Source organism: Lepeophtheirus salmonis, chromosome 1 (assembly GCF_016086655.4).
Source record: "Lepeophtheirus salmonis chromosome 1, UVic_Lsal_1.4, whole genome shotgun sequence".
Classification (NCBI taxonomy): domain Eukaryota; kingdom Metazoa; phylum Arthropoda; class Copepoda; order Siphonostomatoida; family Caligidae; genus Lepeophtheirus; species Lepeophtheirus salmonis.
In genome coordinates this window covers 50,531,250-50,549,523 of record NC_052131.2, presented here as the reverse complement: position 1 = coordinate 50,549,523, position 18,274 = coordinate 50,531,250, and the positions used below count along the sequence as shown (strand labels likewise).

The 18,274-nt window shown below is 31.4% G+C and overlaps 1 protein-coding gene across 2 annotated transcripts in view; it reads left to right on the top strand.

Moving 5' to 3' along the window:
• Nucleotides 1-921: 921 nt before the first annotated feature.
• LOC121118950 (uncharacterized) overlaps nt 922-18,274 on the top strand; it is a 232,018-nt gene continuing 214,665 nt past the window's right edge. Inside the window, exon 1 of one of the 2 annotated variants that reach the window (XM_071894090.1) lies at nt 922-1,186. In XM_071894090.1, the coding sequence (XP_071750191.1) occupies nt 1,096-1,186 (91 nt within the window). In that variant the 5' untranslated portion in view covers nt 922-1,095. The remainder of the gene's footprint in view (nt 1,187-18,274) is intronic. The other variant, XM_071894089.1, reaches the window with a different exon arrangement.

The following is an 18,274-nucleotide window of genomic DNA, read 5'->3' as shown; positions in this document are numbered from 1 at the left end:
TGTAAGGGTGGAGATCCCACTTTTGACACCATCAATGTAAGAAACCTATATTCTCCTTTTTTTAAACTTATTTTTTACACATTTGCCACCCCTTCCCTACAGCTGACTATCCAAATTCCCCTTGCAAGTGCATGTCGGGGAAGGCCCGTAGTGTCTGTCATCTAAACTCCCATGCCTCAAAGTTCCTATCAGCTAGTACTCGAACGTACTGACAGGAGACTAGATCCACAGCGGTTGGCAGGCCTTCTGCCGTTAGTGGCGAGCCATCATTCCCACTAAGGGGCTACATTAATTATGCTCATTTTATAGTATACATTTTGGCGAAATTCTAATGTTAGTTCATAAATTATATCGTGTTGAAATTTAAATGCAAATTGTTTCGATTTTGGTGGTCGAATTAGCTCTTATTAAGGGCTTTGAACAATTTCAAACAATGATTGAACTGTGGTTGCATAGCCAGAGAAAAAGGTTGCGTGATACAATAAAGGTAAGGACATGTTAAACTCGTGATTCAATAAAAGATAAAATATATTAAATATTCTGAAATTTTATGTAGAAAGTATTAAATATTAAGTAAAGGGACTCTCAAAAGGGCTCTTCCAATAGCAAAAATAATTAATCAAGGTCAAAGATATTTGGAGAAATGGGGAGGGGGGATAGTAGGTTCCCAATGTATAACTTTGTTGATTTTTTTGGGTCATTCACTCCACCATTTTACGGATGAATTAAGCAGTCATTTTTGCGTACAGCGTGCTAGCTACAGGAGGAAGAAAATAAAGGGAGTAAAATTCGAGGACGCATGCAGCTTAGTTGTAAATAAAAAAGGAAGAAAAAAGAAATCGCACGCTTTTTCTTTTACCGGTTTTGGTTTTTTTTTTTTTTGTATTCCACAACTCGTAGTAGTAAATGTCCTTCTTCAGTACGCATTTGAAGAGGGAAGAGTGCACGCGGACGGTTTTTATTATAATATAAAATTATAATAATATTTATAATGGATTTATAAAAAAGAAAAGTGAATTATTTATTTGTGAAATTGTGTTATTGTTGATTTTAAAATAAAAGAATATTCAAAAGGAAAATATAGGAGGGAAGGAAATGAAGAGAATTGTTCGAACTACGAAAGGAGCCTTGCTTCTTTTATGTCATGGATGGTTTGCATCCATAATGGCCGTTACTCTTCCAGGAGGTAAGGCTGTTAATTCATTTTATATATAAAATATTGTATGTCTAAATGTGACCAATAAATAAAAGGATTTAAAACTACGGGATCCGTAGAGGAATACGTTTTTCATCCCAATTCTAGAAACTATATTTAAAAAATCCGAAAAAAATAGGTAAAAGATTTTTTTCCCCCCAACAATTTTTAACAATATAATTATTCAAATAAGTTTGTGGTATCTTATTAAAAAAAACAACAACTTATGATTAATACCGGGATATACGTCATCAAGGATTTCTACAGGGCGATGTCTAAAGGGGCTTGCGCTTTTTTCTCCAAATTGACTTCTTTTTTTTGTCGTAAAATCATATTGTAGAAAGATTTTTAATCGCCAAAATAGTTAAAAGAATTGAAGCAAAATTTTTGAATAAGTTTTTGGTTTTATATATATATAACACTTCTCTGTGGATGCCCTGCTCATTAATACCGTGATATACGTGGTCAGTGGCGTCCGCAGGGCGGGGGATAAAATGAATTCAGTGTTTTTCTCAGAATTGATTTTTTTGTCGTTTTTATACATAATTATCGACTTGAAAACAAAAAAAAATTGAAAGGCAAGTGTTTAAATAACATTTTTAAATACTTTTTGGTCTCTTCTTAAAAAAAAAAACCCTTCTAGTGGTAATTTTTGTCGTTATTAAAAAAAGAAATTATCGACATGTATGTAGAAATAAGTTTAAATGACAAAACAGTTAAAAGAACTTAAACTAAAATTTAAAAAAAGTAATCGTGCTCTTTAAAAAAAACAAAAAAACCTTGCTAACACCCCTGGTAACTAAACCAGGATATGTGTATTTATGTATCAGTTTTGGACTATGGAGTGTTTTGATTTGACTTCAGCATTCTTGATGTTGGCCATCTTGGAAGAGGCCTAAACAACCAAGTTTTATAACAATAAAAACTCTTTTTGCATTGATATTAATGTGTTGTTAGAATATTTCAAAATGGGTCCAACAAATAAAAGGTCGACTGAAACCTCACTGTCTATCAAAAATCTATTCCTCTAATGTCTAGTTGTATTATATATCTGACGCTGATTGTATTAAAAATATGTTATTACATCGTTCTACAATCTTATTTCCATACTGTAGACCAGGGATTCTAAACCCCTTTTTTTTAGTGATGTACCACTTGTAAAAATATTTATTTAAGCCAAGTGGAAGGAGGCTCAGTTTTTGGATTTTTTTTGAAAAGAAATCCAAAAATTAAAATTTTTTTTGGCAAAAGATTTCAAAATAATACATTTTTTTGATTTTTTTTCAAAAATTCATATCTATTCAAAAAAAAAAAAAAAAGTTTTTTGGAAAAAAATCAAAATCCACAAAACAAACAACAAAAAAACAAAAGATTCTTGAAAGATATTTCGAGAAAAATTTTAAAACCGAAAGCAATTCACAGAAAATTAAATTAAATTTTAAATATTAAGTTTTTTGAAAAAAATTTCAAATATTAAATGATTAAGGAAAAAAAATACCTAAATTTGGGGCGGGCTACATCCCAGTCCCTGCAGACGCTCCTGAGTTATGTACCCCCTTATAAGCACAAAACATTTTTAGTTAAAGTGATTATAAAAAGGGGGTGGGGAGCTTGGTTTTTGGAATTTTTTTGGAAGAAATCCAAAAATTAAAATTTTTTGGAAAAATATTTCAAAATATTATTTTTTTTTTTTTCAAAATCCAAAGCTATTCTCAAAAAATTACATTTTTGGTAAAAAAATTAAAAATATCCATATTTATTCTCAAAAAATGAAGTTTTTTTGAAAAAAAAAAAAAAAAATCAAAATCCACAAAAAATATTTTTTTCTGAAGAAAACCCCTTAATTTGGGGAGAGGGGTGGGGGTTACAGCCCCTCTATCCGACCCCCTGCAGACGCCCCTGAGTAATGTACCACTTTTAAAGTATTCTTTCAAAATCTCAAATATCCCCTCAAATTTTACTCACTCAAATTGGAGTGACTCCAAGTATCCCAATGAATACGCGTTCCCCCATATGAGAACCACTGCTGTTGACTGTAAATTAACTATTACAACAGCAATAATAAGATATTTTTCTTGTCCCTAATCGATCAACCTAATATATAAATATATGTATATAAATTTAGCCATTATTAGCGATTTTCAGTGCATATTACTTTGATTGTTTTTAAATATCCCTGTTTATCATTGACAAAAGTACTGTTCAATGCAAATTTTATGTCTTTTTTTCTGCGTTTCGGCATTAATTGAGTTTCATCAATAATTATTTGAAATTTGTACATTTTATGTTACTAAAATATCACCTTTTATCACCACAAAATGCCGCCTCCTTCAAATATGATGCAATTTATGACTTCCGTAAAAACGCTTTATAGAATGTATTGTAGAAATAAATATAATAAAAAACGAGGAAACGATTCAATTTCCTTTTTATATATAAAATTAAAAGCAAATTATTTGATAATACATTTTTCTAGAAAATAGAATTCCCTTTTTTTTTTTGACAAAATTATTTTTCTATTTACTTTTTCAACAATTGATTCAATTTTGTTTGTTCTCCGCTTTATAAGAAAAGGGGGGTAAAAAGGCAAGAACAAGGGAAGAGGGGGGAATGGAAACTCAAAAGAAAGATGAAATTGAAGATTAAATAATGATAAAAATTGGATTAATAAATAACTATATTATATATAGAAGCAGAGCTCTGTTAATACGTCACTTAAATAAAAACATTGCTAATGTATTTATGAACAAATTTTGTTCGGTTTGGTTTCAAGGGAATTTTTCCTCAAATTAAAATATATTTCCTTTTGTAAAAAAAAGTATAAAAAAATGATGAAGACTGAAGTTGTACCGAATTATTGAAAAATATAATGGTATCAGACCAATGTATATATTTCTATATAAGAAATTAAAAGAGCAATGCGGACATCCAGATGAATTGGTAGCTTTCTTTTGTAGAGAGTGTAACGGCTGAAATTCAGTTTATAAAACATAATATAAATATTTAAAATAAAAAAAAAGTATTTGCCTAAATCTTTTGTGTATTGTACATGATGCGACCTCTATTTCAGAACCAATACGATTAAAAAAAAAAAAGATTTTCTACTAGACTAATCATCCCATATTAATAAAAGCCGATGCTTTATGAAAGTTGAACAATTTTTTTACTATAATTCTATAATATTTAGTGTTATTAACGGCCTCAATTTTTACCTCTGAAACGGGAGCGGGTCTTGATAACATCCTGGACATCAGCTCAGACTTTATGTTAAAAAATGATATGTTGTTGTGTCGCTCAACTACACACCACTCAAAGGAGTCCATAGGGTTTAAGTCCGGTTAGCTTGGAGGCTAAACACTGGCTCCAACAAAGTAAAAAAAAAAAAATCTGTCAATCAGGTCAGAGTTTTTCTTTTCTGTCCGAAGTTGAGCTCATCCTGTATGATTTGTAACGTAATTCATCTTTTTTCTTGATCAGCCTTTTAAAATATTTTAGACCCCTGGCAATGGCCCCCTCATGGATTTGGAAGGAACATCATCAATGATTTTTGCAATGAAATCCTGATCCCTCTGGCGTTTTAGCCTTATCTTGTGACCAGGACACTTTACTATTGATTCATAATCACCTCCAGACTTTACCTTCTAGACTCTCTAGACCAATTAACCGTCCACGCTGAAGAAGTTTGCAATCTCAACATTGTCCCGTCCGGTGCGGATTTCAAAACTCTGCCTATTCCACAATTGTGGACTAAATACTTTGTTAATCGAAGTCAGTTTTTTAACTGACGCCAAATGCTTCTAGCTAGTCGCCAAAACAACAAAAAGCGTCGCTTGCGTTCTGAGTTTTTTTTTTGTTTTTTTTTTGGAAAATAACGATCGCACACTGTAGACTAGACACAATGATTTATATTTTAATTAATACAAATGTTTATAGGAGCTCTATTTAAAAAGTTATAACGAAATTATAAAAAGTTTAATACATAAATTTCAACATTTCACTATTGCAGTAAGTTGAATGATTTATTCTTCGTTTCTATTGCCCCTTCTTTCATTCCGTAGACGCGTAGCCCTTCTAATTCTTTATATTCAGTTAAATCCGGATAAATGAAACTGCTATTTTTCAAATGAAAAGGTGACTATATCCTGATTTTTTTAAATCCGAAGTATATAAGACAAACCCATAATTTTTGGATACTTATGTAAATAAATAATTTTAAACACCTCATTTCGAGACAACCAGTGTTTTATGAGATCCAAATTTTTAGCTTATCTTTTAGAAAAAGTGTTTTTCGGCGGAACTCATGATATGTATCCGTATTGACTGGAAAAAATTGTGAAATGAATTAGAAAAGAGACATACAGAATAAAATTTTTTGGCCCAGTTTAAGATTTGAACCTATTAAAAGAAAAAAATCCTCGTGAAAATTATTTATTCTCATGAATACCTATAAAGTTGTTAACAAAAAAAGGAGGAGTTAGTTAACTTTATGCAGCTGTAGCCCTAAAAAAAAATTAAATTTCTGTAAACAGTAATTAATTTTTGAATTTATTTTCGAAAAAAAAATAATTTTTGATTTTTTTTTCCATTAGAGAATCCTTTTTTTGTGAACAACAATCGAACTTTGATTTTTTTTTACAAAAATCTAATTTTTTGTTGACAGCTATGGATTTTAGAAATTTTTTCCAAAAAATTTAATATTTGGAATTTATGTCAAAAAAATTGAATTTTTTGTATTAGCTCAATTTTTTGAAATTCATTTGGAAAAAAATCTATATTTCATATACATTTATGAGGTTATTTTTCCAACAATTTAATTTTTCAAATTTTTTCTCAATAACTACGGATTTTTTATAAAGGTGAATTTTGAGATTTTTTTAATAGCAACCACCCCCTCAAAAGAAAAAAAAAGCCCTTGAATGTATTTTCTCTGTTCCAGCATGATTTAGGATTTTTTGAACCGCATCAAGTCTTAAAAATATATAAGATGTGATAATTGGGGGTTTTCTCTTGCAAGATCCCATTTCCTCGGGATTTCTTGAGGTTTTACACCTTCAAGAATGACAAGTGAAAAAATAAGTTTCTGGGAAATCTCGCATTAAATTGTTTAATAAAGATATATGATTATTTTATCTAATTTATTTCTTTAAATGTTGAATAGGTTCACATGATTGAAGATGAGTTTTAGATATAGTTATTCACAATTTATGCTACCATCCTATGTTGTACATGGGTAAGAAATGATAATACGTCGAATAACCGATGTTTACATGCTTTTTTTTTTTTTTTTTTTTTTTTTCAAAAATGGCATCCTTATCAATAACAATGAATGGTACAAATTAATCCTACAATTTTTACCTTAGTTCTGAAATGAACTGTGTTGTCTATATTTTCGGGTCAAATATTAGTTACTAGCGGTAGTACTTGGCATTGCCCGGAGTAATTAATTGTTGGATATCAGACAAAATTTTCTTTTATAATATAGAAGATAAATCCCAAGAAATCCTCATTGTTACTCTTTGTTTTTCATGAACATACTCACACCTTACAACAAGTACTTAATACTTATATCCAGTCATGAAAATCCTGTGTATTTTCTATCTGGCCCGTTAATTTGTAATTGGTAGTATAAAGAAGAAATTTGATTTTCCTTAGCAGATGTCATTATTATTTAATTCTTGAGTAAATAGATTCAACTATATTCAAAACCTGTTTTGAACATTCGTGTGAACCCATAAAAGACGGAGATTAACCCTGAGGATTTGTTGCTGAGTTATAATAATAAGTCCTTTGTGACTCATAGTAGAATTGGGTATCGACATAGTTTTAATTCCACCAAATATCCTTGTGTTTATATCCTTTTCTCCTTCTGCCCTTGTCATTCCAGATTGTAGCTGATCTAATGAAACATCATTAGCATGAGTCTTTCTCTCCTCCAAAACATTCTTCAAATTGTCAGGGTTACCATGTTGATTTTTGCTTTCTTTTTTTCTGTACAGGATTTTCATCATTACTTATATCAATTCATATGACGTGTTCTCCCTTCCAGAATGAAAGAATAATAATATAATTTTGAGGGAAAAAAATAATATGTTGGGATGACTGATTACTTTAGTCTTAAGATCGCTCATGAATAAAAACAGAAATAACTCATTTTAACATAGTGGTGTTTATATTTAATTCAATCTTAACATATACTGAAAATGCGCTTGAATTATTATGACCTACATAAGACACCTATAACAAAAACAAATATAAACCGTGATATTCACACGCTCGCAAAATTTAATAAATACGACTACATTATTATTACTTAGATCAGAAATATGTTTATGGTATACATCAGGAATCACTGTATACAGTGATTCTCATGACTCCTTTTCATATATTGATACATTTAGATAAACAGAAATACAAACTTTGCTTTCTAAAAATAGATCATAAATTATTACCAATAAAAGTAAAGTAGTGGTTCTATGAGGAAGCTGAATTATGACTTTTGTAGGTTATGTATTTTAATATCTTTGAGGATAATTGCTTCATCCACCCTTTTTTCCTTCTTTTTCTTTCAAGAGGATATAACATGTGATATGTATGTAAATACAGTCGTAAAGCCTGAAGGCAAGTCATTTTAATTTTCCAAGTATGTGGATTCCCTGTAGTGTTATGTTCAAGAGTACATTAAGCGGAACAAAGACATAATAACAACTTAGACTTTGTGAGGTCGATACTCAGATGAAAGTAATTTTTTTACGGATAAGAAAATTATATATTAGTTCAGTGAATTCTAACTGGTATTTTTATTTATATATATGAGAGCTGTAGTGACTGTAATTTGATCGTGAATTATGAACTATCTTTTTAAAATTAGTATCCAGGCTGGTTATGGCAATTCACATTATCTGATCTAAGTTCTCAAGGATTAGTTTAGTATGATACATATTTATTACAACATTAATCTCATAGAAAACCGGCTCCCATCCTTAAACGATATAAATATAGGATCAACCAGGGAATACTGAAATCCGCCGTTGGATCAATTTTTCTAGTGAATAATTAAGCGTGGAAGTAACTTTGTTTGATGTACTTTAAGGAGTGTGATCATTATGAACTTAGACATGGTGGAAACGATTGGTGGGAAATGATTCAACCCTCACAAAATTATTGGGCAGTGCGTGTCAGTCTTGCCATAAAAACAGAATTTAGGTTAATTATCCAACATCCAATGAATTAATTTCAATTTCATTATTGTTATTAAATAGTTTCTGTGGGCCAAATGAAATTCACTTGGAAGCCGGACTTGGTCCGTGGCCCGCTAGTTGAGAATCCCTGACATAGATAATTAAAGAGAAACCATTACATTTAGAAGAAAAATTCACGAAACCTACTCATTATGATTACTCAATTAATATTATTGCTATCCCTGAAAAGACCTAAAACCAAGCTCCCTTTCTCCAAGCTCCTACAGATCCCTCCCCCCATCACCTGTCATTTGATTTGAATGCATACATAAATTGCTCAAAAATATACAATTACATTTTTTTTGGTGGGAGAAACAACCATAACGACAGCTTCCTATTATCTATTCAATTTGTGTGAATGATTATTTCACGTCAGTGAAGCGATTGACGTGAGGAGTTGAAGGGAGGGGGGAGGATATGAGCGATAATTTTTACTTCATCATCATATTTTTCAACTCACTAAAGAATATGTACTTTTTTGACATTTTAATATCAATCTATTTACATAGCTCCATATATATGTAGTTTTTTCCAAAACTTGTTTTAAGTAAGTGAATTGCAGTCGCAGATATTTACACATACACTATAAGAAAATAAAAACCTACGAAGAGATGGATAAATAAGCCATGAAAAAATGCTCTCAGTGAAAAGGATGAAAAAACAAACAATCATTTACAGCCAGAATAATTTAGACAGAGGCTTTCTTTGTAATGTTAATTTGTATTGCCACTTGATAAAACTTAAGGTTTTGAAATGTCTGGCAGAGACTGATGGATAAAATTTCACTAAATTTAGAGCAAAATCCCAATTTATTCCACATATATAACACACCGAAAAATCACCTTGTTATCTAATATCTATCTAAAATCTGTCAAATTGTAACTTTTTTTAAATCTGAAACAACCCTGTTGGTAAGTGTGAATTAATTTCAGTATAATTTTGTATCAGAAAGCACGCTAAGTAGGTAATTGTAATTAGCAAAAAAAAAATATATATAATTTTTTTGTAATATTCCTTGTTACCAAATATTTTTTCATCTAATAAAATTATTAAAAAAATATATTAATTAGGAAGTTTTTTTCAAAAATTATTTTTTCTTCTTTGTATTCTTGGTCATTTTAAAATATTTTGTATAAATTTATAAACTAGTTGGAGTTCCTGGCATTGTTCACAGTTATAAAACGTCAATTTAATTTGCTTTAATAATATATATTTTCTTTTCTTTTTTTAATATGACACGCTCAGCTTTACTACACAGCTTTTTTATTGCAATTTTTTATATATTTAAATATGACACATTATATGCGTGTTATAATTTATTTTTTTCAAAACATTTATTAAACCTATTCCATCGTTAATGGTTCTTATTTGAATCGAATAATTTAATATAAATTTAAGATTTAAGAAGGATGAGAAAAAAAAAATTGTATAAAAAAGAAAGCCCTCATCTAACAAAAAAATATTTTGCTCGAAAATGAACACCTTAATTACAAAAAAAAAAAAAAAAATCCTCAACTTCTTTATACACCCAATATATAAAAATATAGACTGCTGTTGATAAAAATATAAATCAATCCTATCTTTGTCCTTGAATGAACATATTTGACAAAGTCTCATTAGCGATTGGAATTAGATATACATAGACACATATACATATTAAATATTCAAAAAAATGATTATAATTCGGAAGAAAATAATTATAATATTTTTAAGAGGATAATCTCATGTTCAAAAGAAATTGCATGAAGGGTCGTTTATGAGAGGCCTCTTTTGTATTATATATATATATGTTTATACAACATAATCTCTATTTGAGGTGCATACAACTTGGAGAGTTAAAAAAAAAAAACTAATTAAAAACTTGTAAAATAAAATGTGAAAAAAAGTTTAAAATATTGCTAATTATGTTGTTGTTTTCGTAATTTCATCATTTCTTTGATGTTTATTTACTTATTTTTATTATTAATAAATACATAAATATCCTTTTTTGTAGTTATTTTTTTTTTTAACTCTGGATATAAAATGATATGGTCGTTACTTGAGACATGAATACTAAGGATGAAAGCATATATATGTCTAAATATTCCAAGGGGACCTTGTTCCCTCTTGAAAGCTACAATAATATGTTGAATGTTAATATATTCTACCAGGTGTGTTCCAAAAGTCAGGTGACTTTTCAAATTTTGCTAGCAACGTACCTTTGCTATACTCGATTTTTTTATTTTTTTATGTTAGTACACTTGTCACGAACAAATTTTTACTCTTTCAGCCATATAATATATGTTTAGTTTTTTGTGAGAGGCATATCGGTTAGAAGAATATTGTGTGTTTGACGATTTATTTACTATTGACAAATATGGATCAAATAATTTGCATCAAATTTTGTATAAAAATGAAATTAAGTATTTCAAAACACTTGAAATGTCAACTATGTAAAAAAAAAAAAAATCCTTACAATTGGTACAAACTCTTCCAAGATGTCCTGGAAGATGCCAATGACGAGCCTTGCTCTGGACGCCCAAGCACGTCAACAACAGATGAAATGTTAAAGCTGCGAAGAAAATTGTTTTTGAAAACCCTTAAATCACTGTCACAGAAGTTGCTGAGGATATTAACGAATAGGTTGGCCAGTGGCATAAAATATTTTCGAAAGTTTTGCTACGCGTGTCAGCGAATTTTTTTTCTGAAACTGCTTAATTTTTACTGAAAGAATCTTTGAGTTTTTTTTGCCAAAAACTATATCACAATCATGCCTCAGCTACCATATTCGCGGGATTTTGCCTTATGTTACTTTTTGCTCCTAAAATTGAAAACGGAGATTGGCAATGATTGAGGAGATAAAGACTGCATCGCTGGAAGAGCTCAAGGCTATACGGAAAAGTGCATATGAGAAGTACTTCGAAGATTGGAAAAAGCGTTGGACCAAGTGTATTGTATTTGAGGGGCATTACTTTGAAGGGGAAAACGTAAATATTGATGAATAAATATCTTATTTTACCTTAGTTACCTTATTTTTTTAACACACCTAATATTGTATACTAGTGGTAGTACAATGTTTTGCCTGGAGTTATTAGGCGTCATGGAACAGACAAATTTCCCTAAAAATATTGAAAATAACTACCCCACAAATCCTCAGTGTTACTCATCGTTTTCATGAACACACTCAAGATTAGTTACTCAATGTTTATATGCTCTCTCCTCAAGAATGAAAGAATAATGACTGTACTTAGACAAAAAAAAAGTAATATGACGTTATAACTGATACGTCCAGGAGTACTTTAGTACTATATAAAGTGCTATAAAGCTACACACGCTAGATGCTACATGTAAAACGCCTACGAGATTTAATATATATAAGTACATAGTTATTTTAATTTTATGATCAAAATGATACATCAAGGATTACTATATTCACTGACCTAATTTACATCCACAATGCTACATGCAAAACACGTACGAAATTTCATATATGTGTCTTTGATATAAAATGTTTTTCGTCATTCAGACACATTTTGCTTATTAATATTGATTCCTTCTCCACATTTTGAATAACTGATTAAAAACAGACTATGACCCTAGAGCGAATGTGTTACAAGTATAATATTTAATTATATATGTAGCTTTTTGACTGACATTTGTATCATAAACTGAAAGTGACTCCATAATAGAGACATATAAATATTTGATCCCTTGCTAATGTTGTAAGTTTGGCCACTGTCAAAGAAAAGTACGGTGTATCATTTTAAGGGTAGGTTTATCTAAAAAAAAAAAGATATTGTAGGAACAATATAAAAGTGTCTACAGGAAGAAAAATTATGAGCATTACTCCAAGAACACCATCCCTGCTGTCAAGCATAAGGATGTAAACATTATTTTTTGGCAGTGTTTCTCTGCTAAGGGGATTGGACGACTTCACTGCATCGAAGGGAGAATAAAGGGAAAGGGGATCAAATTGTCGCCAAAATATTTTTCTACAAAAAACAACACAAAATATACATTTTTTAACTTTTTTATTGAAAATCAAAACTATGACGAGCATATAGGTATAGAGTAGCCATTCATTCGATATAATCACCGTTGGCATCAATAACGGCCTCAATACGGCCTCTGAACCGGCCGCAGGCTCTTCTGACCATCTCATTGTCCATGTTGCCGAATACCTCCTTGATGGAGTCCATCAGGCTGGCCTTGGTGCTATGGAGATGTCTGTTGGTATGTCTCTCGACATAGCCCCAGACAAAATAGTCCAAAGGATTAAGGTCGGGAGAGTTAGGAGGCCACAAATCCTTGGTTACGACGTCATAACAGTTCTCGGTTAACCACTGCATGGAGATTTTGGACACATGGGAGGGTGCTGAGTCCTGTTGCCACGCCCAGGTCCCTCGCCATGAACTTCATGGACCTGGTAGGGTCATCCTCAACCATCTTCTTCACCTTGTCGACAAAGTCGGTGTTCCTGACCTTCCTGTCGGCGCCCTCCTCCTTGGGTGCCCTCTTTATGGTGGCATCAACATCCCAGGTGTCCTCTAGCTTCTTACGGATATTCTGAACAGTCCGTAAATTCACTGCTAAGGTTGAAGCAATCGTTGAATTGGAGATTTCACCTCCATTATTAACCAATGCCATGACTACGGCGGACCTCGAAAGCTCCTCTTTCCACTTATAGCTCTTTATCTCCTCATATCATTACGGCATGATGCTAACTGAACTACTTATCGTCAGCTGACAAGAATAGCTTTCCTATTTGGTAACCGGTTTTTTATTTGATAATGTCGTCTTCAAGTTCTCAAGGTTTAAAGTAGGCGACAATTTGATCCCCGCTCCCTGTAGATGTACAGGGAAATCTTGGGCGACAAACTTCTTTTCTCATGGAGGGGCACTGAAAATGGATCTTCCAGGGCGACAATGACTCAAAACTTACCATCACAGTAACAAAGGAGTGGCCCAAGAAGAAATACATTAAGGTCATGGAGCTTATGGCTTTAAAATGGTTAAAAAACTAACATCTTTATTGATTATGATAGGGATGACCATCTTTTAATATAATGGCCTACATTGCCACTTGAAATATTTTAATGGGCCGAAGAAACTATTAAATAATAGGTCTATTTTTGGTGGAGCAATGGACAAAGTATGGGCATAGCTCTACTTTGCCCATTGTTCAACCAAAAATCGACCATAAATTTCATGAAAAATGCCTTCATAAAACAAAACTATTAAATGCAAATTTATTTCAATTATAGAGCAAACTGAAATGTTTGTTATTGCTACAATTTTTCTAAAAACTACGATCTGAAGTGAGAATGAGTAGTGGGCTGCACCTAAACATTAAGGGGGGCTGCAATGCTGGACGAGGGCTACGGGTTGGACAACCCTGGATTATTACCAGATATCAATTGTAAAAAGTGATATTTGAATTAAATCAATACTGAAAATCATTATCAAATGGTTAGTTTTATAGAATTAATTTTGTCTTGAATTGATTATGGACTAGAAAAAGTAGGATTATTAGAGAAAAATATCTTATTTGTGCAAATTTTACTGGTCAATTTATTGTATACGTGTAAAATTCAGAAACCATGGTTTAAATTTAGGTCCATCGTTTCATATTGTATTTAACCAATACGTAGCGTCAATTCCTTTTTTTTTATAAGTAAGGGGTTAAACACATTTAAGTCCATTCCATTTACTATGAATCTTTTGATATTTGCCCATCGATAAAGTTGTTTTACAACGTAAGATGTTTCAACATTTTCCACAAAAGAACATTCACTAAGAATATTTTGTTCAATTGATGTACGTTCTTGGGTGTTTAATAGGTCAATAGAGTCCGTTATGACTTGTTTATTGTCTGTGGGTTTTTGGTACACCATTGGGAGTAGCTTGCTGAAGTGTTTGTATTCCCTCTTATTCCAACAAATTTAAGGACCACTTTGTCAATCACGAGTCTACCAAATGGTTGTTTAATATCGACATTAAACAGTATAAATCCTTTATTTGTTAGTTTAGATATGAGGGAAGTGACTCATTTTCTTTTTGGTATTCTTTTTCATGAGGTTAAATTGTAGGAATTTCAACTCAAATTTGCAAATTGCAAAAGTTTCTTTACAGTTATCTAAATTAATATTTATAAATAATAAATTTAAATTGATTTTGTAAATTTTTTGCGAATAGCTATGGATTTTTTGAATTTATTCAAAAAAAAAAATATATATAAAAGCCTCCACCCTCTCCCAACCCCCAAATAAAGAAATATATAATCATGTAGACGCCCCTGCAGCAAATAAGACACCCTTTAAGTCAACCATAAATAAGAGACGATGCATGCACCTTACCTCATAAGTATGTACCTACTTACAAACGAACACTTAACATAATCATCATTCCTCAAGGACCAACTAAAACGACTTATTTATAGATGAGGTGTCTTGAATGTGTTAAATTCGTCTGCATTTGTTTTGTTTTTCAAATAAACTAATTGAGTGAGTCTCTTGAGGGAGAAAAAAAGAGGTTTTGTGGCCCTTAATTATTCTTTCCTCCCCCTGGATCAAAAAAGTCATTAAGAGGGGTTTAATTAAGTGGCGTCATCTAGGGGGGAGGAGGGAGGGGGGATAGTCATCAGTATTTTATATACATATATATTTTTGGATCAAATTACTTTTTTTCACGTGTAAGGAGAACCTTTTTCCCAACTTTGGTATCAAATATGAGACGAAAGAAGAAATATAACAACAACATGAGCTGATTATAACATTGTAAGGGGCAAACTTTGGTCTCACAAACAAGGGAAAAAGAGTGGGAAAAACTTTTCTACCGGGTGTAAATTTAATTATGAGAGACTTTACTTTAATGCAGCATATTTGTAGTTACCTCTTAAAAATTTATCAAAAACAAACCACTTGATATTTTGGCATAGAGTACAAAGATTGTAAAGTTCATGTTATACTTAATATGCCTCCATAACACCGTTACAGAGTAACAAGTAGGCCTAACTAATATATTTTTTGTCCATTCCCCTTGGACTACTATGTATAAGTAGTCTTGGGTCAGTTCTAGGACTGATAGCCTGATCTGTCTTTTATTTTTATGGGTCAGATCTTTTTTATCATTCAATTATCCTAAGGACCGATACTTTGATCCTTCAGTCCTTTGTTCCTAGTTATTTTGATATCTATTCTTCACTCATAGCTAGGATTGAATAATATAAAAACAAAGAAAATAATAAATGATAGCTAGAACATAAAATAATGAATTTTAACCAAATAACTCCTACCTTAAACTTCACATATGTTATCTCTTGAAAGAGGTTATGTTGAATAGCTGAAAAGACATTGTTTGTAACTAAGTCATTTCAGTTGTTGTAGTTCAGAGAAAAGACTGAAAAAGACTAGTCCTGGGCTGAAATTTTTTATAAGGACCGTACTGAAGTCTTTTTGAACCGAGCTAACACTATGTGTATGGCGTCCTGGAGAGTCCAAAATACGTACATATAACGCTGTTGACTCCTTTGGTCTTCCATTCTCGAGGCAGTGGGCAACATAGACAATGAGTTCCTTATCAAGGCTTGTGCCAGGTTTATGGCCTGGTTGGAGGCTGGGGTTGAAGCTGGAGGTGTTGGGTTTGAGTGATTGACTTCCCTAAGGACCCCTACATGTAAGAGTGAAATATTTTTATTTGCTGAATACATTTTGAGAAATAAATTATCCGAACTTAAATCTCCCATCCTAAATAAGAAGAAAATGAGGAAACAAAATGACGTCGATTGTCTTCCATGTATTGGGAATTCCATGGTTGAATTCAGGCAGGAAAGATGGCAAAAGTGCTTCTGTCAAAAAAAAATTATTTTTATGTCAAACAAATTATGGGTGATTTTAGGTGTATGGGCAGGGTCGTACAAGGTTTTCACTTCCCATAAGATGGTTTTTATTCGATTTACATATGATCGAGATACGTTGGAAACCCTCACAAATGTTGTAGACTACAATGTACATCTCAAAACTGCTTTGAGATATTTGAAAACTTTTTTTTATAAAGGCAGAATAATAATAGCTAATTTGTTATTATACCCATAACTTTTTAATGGGAATTCATCATACCTCTAAAATAAATCTTTAATAAAGTGTGTCATAGTTAAACTTACACCCGGTTTAATTAAGGTACAGTGTATAAAAATAAAATATTACCAACCTCAACAACTCATTTTTCCTAATTTAATCCTTCATTTCATTTTACTGAAAATATTACATTACATTTATCATACAGTGACGCCACGCAATACATGGATTAGGGGGTGTTTGTTTATTTTTTTTTGTTACCTAACTTTTTAAATGAAAGTGTGATTTAAGACGTTATTTTTTTTCTTTTTTTTAAGAACATAAATATTCCAGATGTTGTCCGTACATAGATGGATTAAAAGTCCCTTTCTAGTGTATGAGTTTTTACTTAAACCATATGAATAACAGTTCCTCTATATTCAATTTATTTAGGATCTTCTTTTATATTGTTTGTCTGTTTATTTGTGCGTCGGATTAGGACTCATTTTTAATAAAGAGCTCATTAAAAAAGGACATAAGAAGGAAGTGCATATATTAAGTTCAAAATAATGAATCAATGTGATTTTAGCAAGGAGGGTGTGAAGGTAAAGCACAGCCAATGAGTGCTCTAGAGACTAAAGTACTACTTGAATTTTTGAAAAAAGAATTCAAACCCAAAAAGGGAAGATTGTCTAAATCCTGGAGCGTAAATTAACTCGCTTATACGTTTGAATTTTCAAAATTGGAATGAATAATTAATAAGAAAATTAATATCTTGCTTTATTTTTAAGTTTATACTCACGAGGATTGGGACACTTTTAACATCTCTACTCCTCACATCATCATTACTATTTTTTTCCTCAAGGTCAGTGGCTACTTGTGAGTTTGTTTATGGACAAAATAAAGAGTATTCCTAAGGGTTCGTTGTGGAGGAAGCTCCTATTTTTAAAGCCAAGTTTGTCTGTTCGTTTACGCCTAATTACTCTGGGCAATGATGGTAGCTAGCATACTAGCTATAAGTATATGTGGCCTATCCGCACAAAATCAAACTTAAAGGATTTTTCTCAAAAAAGTATGGATATTGCAGAGCTAATTAATTATCTTCCATCTGATTAATCCTTTGGAGATGCCGCAAATTGCACTTTAAAGCACAACAATTAGCCTTATAATTAATAGTAAAAAAATCTCTCATAAGAATATTTTTGAGAGGTCTTTCGTGGAAATATATATCGGAAGTATTAATTTACAAATACAGTGTAAAGGGTCCTATGAAGATTGAAAAGTATTTGTTATATATTTCTGAGAAAAAATTGAAAAAATTATGAGAAAATTTGTAAAAAAAATCGTCTGAAATTCAATAATATATTCAGTCTTCGATTATATAAGTAGAGATGGGCAAAATACATAGAATAATAACAGTTTTGACATTATTAAAAGAAAAACGGTTGGTACTTATATTTATGCTTCCTTGTTTGCTCATTCTTTGGTACAGGGTTGATCTTATGTTGTGGTATGCATTTTATTATGTTCAATTTTATCAAGAGTAAAATCGAAACGAGTGGGGTTTGTGAGGACATTTATTCAAAAACATCATCTGAAAATAGTGCTCGGCCAAATTTTTATCCAATAGGTGAGCCTTCATCTCTTACAGCTTTCTCAATATGAGTCATAAATCCCTTGTAGGCCTAGAAGATGTAGTCAGACTCGAGCTTGGTCCACTCTGTCTTTAGTAAAAATAAAGGCCTCCTCCAACTTTTATCCGTCCTAAGGCAGCACTTTCTCATCTAGATGTTCGATGTAAGCATCTG